Source organism: Chinchilla lanigera, unplaced genomic scaffold (genome assembly GCF_000276665.1).
Source record: "Chinchilla lanigera isolate Chin_1 unplaced genomic scaffold, ChiLan1.0 scaffold00079, whole genome shotgun sequence".
Classification (NCBI taxonomy): domain Eukaryota; kingdom Metazoa; phylum Chordata; class Mammalia; order Rodentia; family Chinchillidae; genus Chinchilla; species Chinchilla lanigera.
The window spans coordinates 4072055-4084831 of record NW_004955480.1 but is presented as its reverse complement, the minus strand read 5'-3'; the positions used below and the strand labels follow the sequence as shown (position 1 = coordinate 4084831).

General features: G+C 33.8%; 1 protein-coding gene across 4 annotated transcripts in view; it reads left to right on the top strand.

The window, feature by feature from the left end:
* Slit2 (slit guidance ligand 2) overlaps positions 1 to 12777 on the top strand; it is a 331184-nt gene that overhangs the window by 229329 nt on the left and 89078 nt on the right. For all 4 annotated transcript variants that reach the window (XM_005402479.2, XM_005402476.2, XM_005402478.2 and 1 more), the window contains 2 exons: positions 6188 to 6259; positions 6758 to 6829. In XM_005402479.2, coding sequence (XP_005402536.1) covers positions 6188 to 6259; positions 6758 to 6829 — 144 coding nt within the window. The remainder of the gene's footprint in view (positions 1 to 6187; positions 6260 to 6757; positions 6830 to 12777) is intronic.

Genomic DNA, 12777 nt, shown 5'->3' with positions numbered 1-12777 from the left:
TAATAGAGTGATTTAGCTCAGCGTCAACCCAGAGGAAGTGCCCCAATGGTTTTAGTTATTAATGAAAAGCTAAAGAACAGAATTATATATGGAATTACATATGGAAACATAGTCATGTGTCTGTCTTTTTTTCTTTCGCTTTAAGCCTAAACCACTTGACTGTGTATACTGAGTGTATCCTTGCATTTAAATATGTATCTCGTTAAGCAAATGCGTGGAAATACTAACACTGACTCAAAAGTCACACTTACACATTCTTATGCACACATGACATATTTTTTTCTTGCTGTACGTGGTTATAAGAACAAATGGAATAAGAGTCATTTTTCTCCTATGAAAATATTGAATTTGTACCCAGGAGAGTATATTCCAGAATGACATCAGAAGAAATAAAATGAGATTAAGGAAATGGATAATTTTCAGAAACAAATCATCCCAAGACAGGGATGGCTGTTAATCAGTGTGGACACAGTCCTAAAGCAAAAACGCTAGCTACATGCAAAGTTTCCCTCTAGAGGCCAATGTGCACTCAGCTGTTGAAGATATTTATTAAACTTAGAGAGATCTGAAGACTGTTATTACAAAACAAATAATGCTGTACTCTAAAATATGCTGGGTCATTTCATGTAAAGACATATTAAGGATTTCAATGGTATGCATTTTGTCCTAAAGTTGGAAGTGACTTTCCAGAGATATACAGAACTTACTTTGGCTTTATTATGAATAGCCAAGAGAATCCCTAATCTCAAAGGAATATAGATTTTTCCTCCTTTGCAGATGCCGGGCTGATGTTACCTATGATTAGAATATATTTGTTATCCTGAACCAGTTGAGATTCAGAAGCCAGAGTCATATTGCCTTCCCTCCCATCAACCCATTAAATCCACGTTCTGCTCTCCGGCAGCTGTTTTTGCCATTTATGTTAAAAGCAGATGGAGAAAATACAAAGAACGGTCAGTTTTATTGCCATGTATAATCAGCATCTGGGCTGCACATTACAGAGACAATCAATCCAGATTCATACTTAACTGGCTATTGTAGAAACTTTTTTGACTGTCTAAGTCAGTCTCCAAATTAGACAAAGTGCTATTTTTTAATCATGTTGATCACAGAAAATTCAACCTGATATGTATTTTTCAGCTGTTATATGAATAATGTACGTGTATTAGTTTAATATACTGTTACTGAGTTACAAACAAAAATGTACTCTCAGTCAATTTTAAAATATTATTTGGGATGATAGGTATTTATTTCATAATAGAGATCAAATCATGTGACAGGAAGACTATTTTATATAATGTGCATGTAAAACTAATATATATTGTACAATTTTATTATATAGTGCTACATATATAAATGATATATGTATATAAACATTCTCACATTTTTATTCTTTTACTTTTTCAACCATAAAAACAATTTCTTTATACCTTATATAATTTTCATCAAAATATTATGTTCTGTTTTCTCCATTTTGCAGAAAGAGAATCCACAACACAAAAAAGGAAACTACCTTTTCTAAGGTCCACAGAGCTAATCAGAGGCAGATCCAAAATTTAATCCAAGTCTACCTAAATCCAAAGCTCACACTCTAAGACCCAGGGAGAAATGCAAGGTCCTGAGTTCGATTCCCGGTACAAAAAAAAAAAAAGAGAGAGAGAAAAAATCATACTCTTAATCACTAAGGGACACATTTTAAAAAATCTTTTTGAGATGTTTTAAGGAGGGCTATTTATGATTTAGCTTGTGATGTTATTTTATATAGTTTGCCAAAATAACTTAATTTGAAAAGCATTGGGGGCTGGGGATTTAGCTCAGCAGCACAGCGCCTGCCCAGCAAGCACAAGGTCGTGAGTTTGATCCCTGGTACCGGAAAAAAAAACAAAAAAAAAAAAAAAGGAAAAAAAAGAAAGAAAAGCATTGAGAATAATGCGTAGGAATTGAATGCCAGTGAGCTATAAGTATAATTTAAACTATACTAGCATTGCTTAATATCTTTTAAATGTGTTCAGGACTAGTTGGAGTTTTTTTTTCTCTTTTGATTGCCTAACCATGGTGTGTGCTGTGTACTTTACTGGCAAGGATCTCACTGATAACACCTTATTTTATATGTCATGGTGTCCATCAATCCACAAGTGAGGAAATTGAAGTTAATTGGATTAAAAGTTAAACCTGTATATAATTGTCATGTTCTAATAGTCCCCAAAATACAATAGAGCACAATCCATGATTTTCCTTTTTTTTCTAATCTTTGAAATACAGCTATTAAATGATATATATTGCTTGATATTATCTTTTAGAAACAATGACATGGGGGGCTGGGGATTTAGCTCAGCGGCAAAAGCGCCTGCCTGGCAAGCGCAAGGTCGTGAGTTCGGTTCCCGGTACCGGAGAAAAACCACAAAAAAAAATAAAAATAGAAACAATGACATGGAAAAACACTTGTATCATACAATAGGAATAATTAGACAGAAAAAGAGAGAAATGTAGGGCTGGGAGAGGGGAGGAAAGAAAATTCTTATACTGGCTAAGCATACTGAATTTTTTTATTATACTAGTTAGTAAACCTGTTCATTTTCTCATTACATTGGTGTGTAAGTAAAATTTCCTTTAAGTTTGAAGACTTAGGGGCTGGGGATTTAGCTCAGCAGCACAGAACCTGCCTGGCTAGCGCGGGATCATGAGTTCGATTCCCAGTACCAGAAAAAACAAACAAAAAAAAAAACAAAAAAAGTTTGAAGAAGTAATAACAGACATACATATGTGTGTATGTGTGTGGATTTATATAGGTATTTGTGCATATACTCACAATGATAACATATCTGGGATTTGACCAAATGAATCCTGAGAAGAGAAAAGTTCTGGTGACATTTACATGGAAAAGAATTTTTTATTAGAGTATGATATGTATACAGTTTTCTCCACCATTCATTTTGCAGAATTATTTTTACTTCCAAAATCAAATATTGCATTTTCTCCAAAGCTTTGGCTTTTGGAAGTTTGTTAGTTATAGTAGATCTTATCCTCAGCATGCAAATATGCCTTAACCATTACACTATTGTTTTCATAACTCTGGAATATTTTTAATTAGATTCTTCATAGAACAATGGATTCAAATTTGCACTCTTTAAAATTCAGGAGATTCTATGCTATTAAAACAGAAGATTAAAAGATAGCAGAAATAAAAAATGTAATTTTATTTTTTTACTATTACCTGAAAACTGTAATAGGTATCATTCACGTGTTTTTGTACTTTGGTTGAAGCTCTTTCGCCCTTGTTTTAATAGAAAGACACCATTTGAGATGAATGATTTTGTAGTTTATCCAATACAAGCTAAAGTTTTTGGAATGCAAAAGAATAATACTTCATCTTAAATTTCTACAAGTTTGCAGAAAATACACATTAATTGCTTGCTCACTAACAAAATGAGACAGCAGACATTTTGAAATATTTTTTTGAATGTCTATCAATAGTAGTATATTTTCCTGCTTGATAATCTGCCTCTTTGAATGAAGGATGCAATTATGCGTTGTCTTAATGGACTGCTGAGACAGTGTAATAAAAAACCAATTAGCTACTGAGTCAGTGTAAATAACAATATACGCTCTCTTTCAAACGCTTTGAACAGGATTGAAAAGATACAGATAAATGCAGAAAAGCAGGCAGATCCATTGTACGTGTCATTGTGTAGCTTTCTGTTGTGTACGTTGTAAGTGAAACTGTTTGCAACGTGATTATTTACTCATGGTACATGCAGTATTGAACAACACATGCAGCGCTGCTGTACTATCTTTATACTACCCTATAAAATCTAACACTAACCTATCAGGAATTTTTGATTTAAAACTTGGAGTATGCATTTTCTAAAAATTACAGCCTCATTTTTATCTTTGTGTTTTGTTTGCATGAGTGGGGACATTTATCAATGAAAGTAATTGTAGATTAAGCATAAATTATCATAACAACATGTATTTAAGCACCTCTGGATTTCTTAATGATCATTGTAACTACTCTAGGCTTTGAGATTTTAAAATAATGAATGGACTTTAAAATTTCCGGGAAGATCTTCAGTCATCGGCCACATTTGTGAAGTCAGGATATTGACTGGAAATCACAATGCCGAATACAGCATTTTTTTAAGAACTTTTACTGAAGAAATTAATCTTGATATGTAACTGAAAAATTAGATTGTCAGTAAAATCTACATAAAAGTATAAGTATGTCTGCATTTCTTCACCATGAAATTCTAACCATATAAAATAATTTTCACAGAGTAGAAATTAAGTATTTTACTGTTAATAAATGAATGAGTGGTAATGACTAATTTTTTATATAGCTTTCAGACACTCAAATGGTATTTATGAAAACTAGTCTATGAAGAAATTTTGCATTTCTGTTAGAGAAATTTATAAATTACAAAGATTTGTTAATTTTTTCACATTGGAGATCTGTTAGTATGAACAAATCCTTAAGATATTGATATGAAATTCCACTGGTCTAAATTCAAAGAAAGATTCTAGTTGGCAGTGTTTCATCTGTAGCTTATCTTGTTTATATTTTTATTGATTATGTGTTCAACATCTTAAATTTTCAATATCAAAATGGATCAAGGCAAAAAAGACTTTCTCTAATCCATCAATTCAAAATATACTCATTAGTAATATAATACTGAAATGATTTAAACACTCTTTGCTATATTCAGAGGTTCTTTAAAAAGTCCTCTGCTTTAAGAAGACCTAGATCAGTAGTGCAAATACCACACCCATATTCCATATTTTTTTCATGATTTATTTCCTGTCTTCTGAGTTGAATCTGCAACCTAGGAGCCAACAGTGTTTTAGCAAGAAATGTACACATATGAATACAAAGTACATTTATGTATGCCACTCATATACATATTTAAATGCATATATACATGTATATGCACATATATATCTACATGTATCCAGACTTATATACATATATGTATGTTTGTTTATGTATATATAATTGTATAGATTATAATTTAAGCAGGCTAATGAAGCTTATGCCTGGTTGTTTAGTAAAACATTTTAATATGGGGAATGGGTTAGACAGTTGTGGGAATGAGACACCGGAAACAGTCCCTGACACCTCTCATGCTACAAAGACCATAGCAGAGGTGATGTTATAAAAGTTAGAGGGAGGACTCCCAAGAGCTGAAATTAAGACACAGCTGAGGTGAGTGTTGTGGATGTGCTCTGAGAGAGAGGCACAGATAAAGGACCCTGGCTTCTCCTTCACTTTCACCCTTCAGTCTTTCCCTGGGACCCTCATTGGCCAGATTCACAGATGCCAATTGAGGGTGAGTCTGGGCTGGGCTCACCAGAGCCAGCTCGCTGGAATACAGAGGCAAAGAGAAAGTAGTATTTATATGGAGATGACTGAGTTTGAGAGCCCATGTTTTTTGACAAACAAAAATATTTTCCAGGTGACAAGGAAATTCACCTTCTTGTGTTTTTCATAGCTAGGTGTATAAACTGTTGTCACAAAGAGACCTTCAGCCATGATTTTAATGTCATCAAAGTACTTCAGTTGTATTTCAATGTAGTTTGCTGCCACTATTTTTATGTGAAATGTTTACATAATGATTCAACAGAGTCCAGACTATCTTACTGAAATTATCTTAAATTTTCAGATTGAGTATTTAAGATTTTTCCACATAAGTGGCTTCAAAATTAATTTTGTGAGTGTAATAATTTTTCAACCTTTAATATGCTTTTTATAGAGGACAAAAGGTTTATAAAATTTAATAATCAATAGTAATTTCCTTTGCAAGTTAAACTCTTCTTTAAAACATATTATAAAGCTAAATATAATGTCACTGTATAGTTCTCTCCTTTATATTTAGGTTAGCAAACTGTATTCCCAACATGATTTCAGGAAATATTTTGTCTTCCAAATGAAATACAGGCCTACATATTGATGGACTTGTGAAGCTAAAACATCTGAATATTTTTATTATCTTGATCATACCACTATACTTAACTCCAGTTCTGCTGTACATTTAGGGGAAGGCATAATTAACTTTAGTGATTATCTCTGAGGGAAAAAGAACAAATACCTCATGAAGAGCACTGTTTACTTCTTGTCATAAATTCTGAAGTTGAATTAAACCTATCTAAGAGCCTGTGTTTCTATTTAAAAATTGAATTATTTTTATTGCAGACGTTTGGAACAGAACTCAATCAAGGTCATCCCTCCTGGAGCTTTCTCACCATATAAAAAGCTTAGAAGAATGTGAGTGAACACTATTCTAGAATATGTATAATTTTTAAAACTATATAGGTCATGCCCATGCAAGGAAAACTACGTGAGTATTTAAGAGTCTGACAGCTTAAATATTAAGTGATGTGACTATCTGATTGCTAGTTCTATAATAACATTTTAATCTTAATAACTAACTCTTGTAATTTTAAAAATTTTCTGTAATTTCATGTGTCAGGTCACATAAGTGCAAATGTATGTCATCATCGTATTATTGAGGTTCTTGAGACATTCTACTGTCAAAAATAATCTTATTTTTAGCATGGCTATTAAGAAGCAAATAGCCAATGTTTGATTTTAAAATTGCGATTTACCTTTAAATTTAGAATTCTGTAGATGTTTTATGTTACACATTGTACACATGCCCCGAGAGGTACAGAACCAACACACAGAAGCCATAAGCAGACCTCTCCTCCAGTAAATCTCACTGATTTCCTATTTAATGTAATCTAACCCTGTTTCTAACCCTAGTGACCTGAGCAATAATCAGATCTCTGAGCTGGCACCGGATGCATTCCAAGGCCTGCGCTCTCTGAACTCACTGTGAGTACTTACAGTTCCACTGAAGACGGAACTCACAGCAAACAGTGTCTGTGCTTATAAAATGTGAGCTTAAGGGAAACACTCTTTTACACCTTTAGCATGAATTATGAAATATTAGTATCATTTTTTGCTGATCATTCATGAATTTCATTATTTTTATGGAGAACTATTGCCTGTCACTGAAATTAGCCAGCTTTGACGGGTAGATATTTCATAGTTTCATAACTGCACTGTTTAGAAACCAAGTGAAAAGTCTCCTTTCTGACACTAGTTTTCTGTCTGAAATAATGGGAAATGTTTATTTTGGATGGCTCTGGGAAACTGTATTGCTGGTGTGTGACCCCATAGCTTCAGTTTCTGGGGACAGTGTCAGTGGCTTTGAGGATGGTGCTGAGAACAGGTGAAAACTGCCCTCTACTCCATTTTCATACTTGAGATTTCCCAAAGATAACCAACTCAACTCTCTGAAAGAGCAAAGACAACAATAGAATACAGCTTGTTAATGTCAAGAGGATTTTCTGGGAGATAGCCATGCAAAATAAAGATAGTCTAACATAAATTTGTAAAGGTTGCCACTCCCTCAAACTTGTAAAAACCTTTCACATTCCATCAAGTAAAATAACCTTTATATCAAAGTTTTAAGTTTGAAAGTGAAGACTAGCATGTGTTTTGTGATTAAAAGTTCATTATTAGGGAAGGGTTTTCACTGATGTAAAGAGCTGTTAATCTCATTGGGATTTCAGAAGGCAGGGTTACTCCTGAGAACACCAGGGCACACATGTGCACGGCCAGGTGGACACTTTGACTTGGTGGAACACTTTTCTCACCTCTGACCAAAAGGATAGCTACAGAGCAGTAGGTTACTAGGTTGGTCTGCTTATGAAACTACAGTTGTCCTTGAAGAAAAAATGAGCAACTATCATTTGACCTGTAGTAGAAGTGTGGGTTCTTGTTTGTTTGTTTTTCTGCATTTTAGCTAAAGTAAGCCCATGACCACAGGAATAATTGTTGGCAGAAATTGCCATGTGTGATGAAGTATTGCTCTCCAGGAGGACTATTAAGGTGTTAAATAACAGAGATAACTGTAAAACTCAGTTCAGTCATATAAGTTGACAGGAGTATTATGCATACCTTCCTAACAGCAGTACTATCCAAGGAAAGAAACACAGACAACTTCCCAGACATGCAGACGATCAGAACAAAGCCAAATCATTACACCAGTTCCTATCTGTTCTCAGAGACAGACTTTAAGATGTCAAGAAGGAGAAAAGTCAATGAAAAATTCTTATTTGAATCTGCTTCCTTAGCAAGTCTACTATTAATTTGTATTTCCTTAATATTATTATTGACACTTGGGGAAGTGAGAATTAAAAGAAAAAAAGAAAGAAAGTAAATAATAAACAGAATGACCAATTATAATGTATTATTTATCTCAATAAATGATATTAATAAATGTTATTGTCAAGGATTCCATAAATTACTATGCAATAATAAACAAAAATACAATAGTGTTATAGGAAATACCAAAAGAAATGACAGCACAGGTAAAGGATGTGCTTGTTGCATGAGCAGCTTTGTCTGTACGATCAGAACACTCACAGCCACACCATTCTTTGAAAAATCTACAGAGAAGCTGTAGACAAGTGTCATCTCTTCTTGTGGAACTGAATTTTATTCAAGCAAAGTCACTATGATAGTTCAGTTCAAATCATAGTAGTATATGGAAGAGGAAGAACCATTTTCCAGAAGGGTAATACAATACTCATATATAATATTCTGTGAGCCTATAAAACAAATAGATGTGAAGAAAATCAAGTAATTGTGCTATTTTAAAGAAAGTGCATGTGTTCTAATTTGGATCATTTTCTTGAGTGTTCTCACAGCTTGAGTTAGTCTTCCAAAGACTAATTTGTTGAACTCCCCACAAAAAATGTATAACTTCATGGGTTCATAGTAATACTTTTTTCATTAAACCACAATTATATGTGCAACAGAAATGTGTTGGGCCCTGATTTTATGCTAGGCTCCATTGTAACCTGTGGAGAATGGGGAGCTTAGAAAAACCTTTGGAAAAATCTTTCCCTAATGGAAGAGATCAATACAAGACTAAATATATTGACAAAATGTGGAGTACGTCAGATGATGAAAAGTGCCATGAATTTTTTAAAAAAGGGACACGACAGGGAATGCCATGAAAAAGAAAAAGCCAAAATATTGAAGAAAGGCCTTCCAAGAAGGTAATTTGGACAAACACTTGAAGGCTCAGACTGCAGGACTGACTTAGAGAAAAGTGCAGATATCTGCAGGAGAAACATTCAAGAGAGAAGAGCAGCTATGCACTCAGAACCTGAGGCAGGAGTGTGCTCAAAGCTGGGTGAGAAAAATAAAATCCAGTGTGACTGGAGAGAGGTAAACGATGCTTGGAAAAGAACCAATGAAGAGATTGCAGTTGTGGCCAACAGCATAGCCTAGGATGCAACCTGGACGACGGGGCAAGAGGGTTCATCAAAAGCTAAGACCGCAGAGAAGCATCACGTTGGAGGTGGCTATAGCGACCCAGGAGTTAAGAGCTCCTAGAAAAGAGCAGAGTGACTTGGAGAAGGTAGATTATTGCAAGTGCCATGCAAGTAGGCAACATTTCTGTTTTTATTTTTTTTATTTATTTATTTTTTTTTGGTGTTTTGGTTTTTCTCCTGTACCAGGAACTGAACTCACGACCTTGCACTTGCCAGGCAGGCGCTTTGCCGCTGAGCTAAATCTCCAGCCCCAACATTTCTGTTTTATAAATAAAACAAGAGTCTGCTTATACAAGTGTCTCCTACACCTCATATTTTAATATTATGCCTTTCTGGAACCATATACAGCCAGATTAATTTAATTAAGATATTTGTTATAGAAGTGAAACTATTTAAAATGTTTCGATGCCAAATACCTCTACAGGATTGTACCTCAAAAACAAATTTTAAATTGTTATTTAATTACAAACAGTATCTCTTAGAGAAAAGTGGATTTCTTTGCCAAATAACGTTTAAAGGCTCTCCTGTTAAATAAAAACATTAACATTTATTCATCGCTATTAACATTAGAATTTTTTTACCACATTTTAATATATTGTGTATAAATGTTGTATAGTAACATAATATAGCATAGTATACTGTGAGAAAAATTATTAGCAAGCTATCTTTCAGAATGTACGAATCTATTAAATCATTTTATCCTCAGGAATTTTGTTTCTCTTTCTGTGACAATTAGCAAAGTTTTTATAATATTTGGTGTTCAACCATTCACCATAGTTATTATCTATAAACAACTTTTATTACTTTATAAGTTGGAAAGTTTCCTTTATATTAACAACATAATGAGTACTGTACCAGTATAGAACAGGGCTGAGCTTTAATCTTCGGACACCAGATGACTTGTTTCCTGGCATTACCTAATCCTGGCTAATATGTTTAAGCTATGTAATAATTCCACAAAACCTCTGTTCTCCCATCTCTAAAAGGGTGATAGTGTTACTCTCCTTCTGGTTTTGCTGAAACACTAAGTAAACATCAAGAGATAATATGAATAACCATGGAAAATTCTTCTCCTCATATGTATCAATTTGAAAATTTCTGGATTTTAATTATCCTAGAAAATGTTTATGCCCAAGGTCCTCAGTATACGTATTTTTTTCTTTATTACATTTTTCTTTTCAACCACTTGCAAACTCTCACAGATCATTTATTCTAATTTCCTCTCTTCATAAGCTAGCTCCCTCATTCTGCAGAAGTCTATAATGGAAGACTAGATCGCTAAGTTTATATCTTCTACGTTCTTTCCCTTCTCTGGCTTTGTCTTATGCACAGTATCTTGCATTTTACTACTGGAGTCTCCATTAAAATGAAAATGTAGTGTCACCTTTTTGTCATCTGCTTTCCCTTTATTGTGCTTGGTAACAGTTGTTTAATTTATATCTCTCAAATATACATAAGATTATTTAAATTTGTAAGAATAGTATATTTACGTCAATAAGAGAGTTAGTCCGTAGTACCTTTTCATGCTAGCCACCTTACATGTTTCTGTGTCAAATTTTTTTTTCTCTTCTGTTGAGTTCTGTCTTCTGCCAGTTTTCACATAAAGCAGGAGAATGCCAAGTGGCCTCCAGAAGTTGCTGTCTCTTTCTGTCCTAAAGCTGAGCCATATAGGACTTAAGTTGGCATCATCATTCTTACCTTTCCTTTGAATAGCAAAGACTACAGCAGCCTTGAGATGTCCTATTGTTCAAAAAGACTGCAGAAAATTCTCTATCACATTAACTGTAGCTTATGTGTAGTATCCTAAATGTAAGCTATGTATAAGAAAACCAGAGAAGCTACCCAACGTACTTTGTTATTCTTTTTATTTGGATGTTATCATCTAAATCCCTCATAGATTATTTCTATTTCTGCTGAATGAATTTATAATTTACAATTTATTCTTAAATTTTCCTTCCTTCTTAAAATTGTAGCACAAAATGTCATTAACCTTCTTGTATGTTATATCTTTATGTTATGATATGTCTGTATCTCTTTAGGTTTTTTGTTTGTTTGTTTTGAGACAGGGTCTCACTATGCAGTTCAGGCTGTACATGAACCCTCTATGAAGCCCAGGCTGGCCTCAAACTCACAGCAATCCTCCTGCCTCCACCTTCCAAGTGTTGAAATTACAGGCATATTACTTATTTCCATGCCCATACCCACCTTTATAACTCATTTTTATATATTTTGGCTCCATTTCTCTGACTGTCATCTGACTCCTCTGTCTTAGTCTTTAGATTTTTTTTACTCATTTTTCTTGCTACCATTTGATAGCACTGATGTTTAAGAAAAATACCCTGAACTAGTATTGCTATACTTTTTTGTAAAGAAACCTCATTCCTTATCATATTTAGTATTTTATTACAATATTCTATGGTTGATAATCCCTATACCAGATAAACTGATATATTATATCTCCTGCCTCCTTGGGTAATTTCCTCATTTTTTCACCATTTACACATTTTGTCTCATTAAAAATAAATATTTATTCTTCACATGTTCTTTAAGATAATAAAATAATTTGTTTTTGGAAATAAGTAATTTTAAGACAGAAATATGACACCCCTCCTAATCAATCCTCCTTTCATGTTATTTCAACCAACCTTTGAAGTGAAAGTCCCAAGTGAAAAGAATACTAAAGTACTCACCTTTTGATTTCTGTGAGAGTTTCCCACATCCCTATGCTTTTGTCTCCAATATGAAATATCTCCATTATTCAGAGTTACTCTGTTGAACTGCTCTTTGAAGTCACCACACCTTATGCAAATCAGTCGTGTTAATGCCCCATGCATGGACAAAAAATGTACATTTAAGAATAATATTTGGATTCAACTTACTCAGGCACCACAATTAAAACCTAGCCAAGTTGCTGGCACATGCACATATAAACATCTACTGTTAAATTAATTAATTCAGTAACATTGAATCGAATGTCCCACACTGGTGCCATTTGAATCTGTTCACTTGTCTCCATTGCCCTCTATTCTCTTATTCTTAACCTCAAAATATATGTTTACTCCTGCTTTAACCCGTCTTAATCCCTTCCCACCTAGTTCCTGACAATATAGAATTCTTTTTCTTCTTTGATGCTTCCAAATTGTTTCTTCTCTAATGAATTTACCTTTCTAAAAACTATATTCTATATGAATGGAATTTTATGTTCTACTCTATAGCTATAATATTGGAATCTCAACAAATGGACTGTCTCTTTACGCTTTGCAACACCCAGCATTATTTATTTCCTGGAGAGTTTTCTTCATATTTTGCGATATATCCTGCCTCTCTCTGACATCTTAAAAGGAGAACAACGTTTCCCTCGCTCTGTCTCTGTGATTTTCTTCCTTTTCAAACAGAATTCATCTACTGCTGCAGAATGTATTAATTATTTAG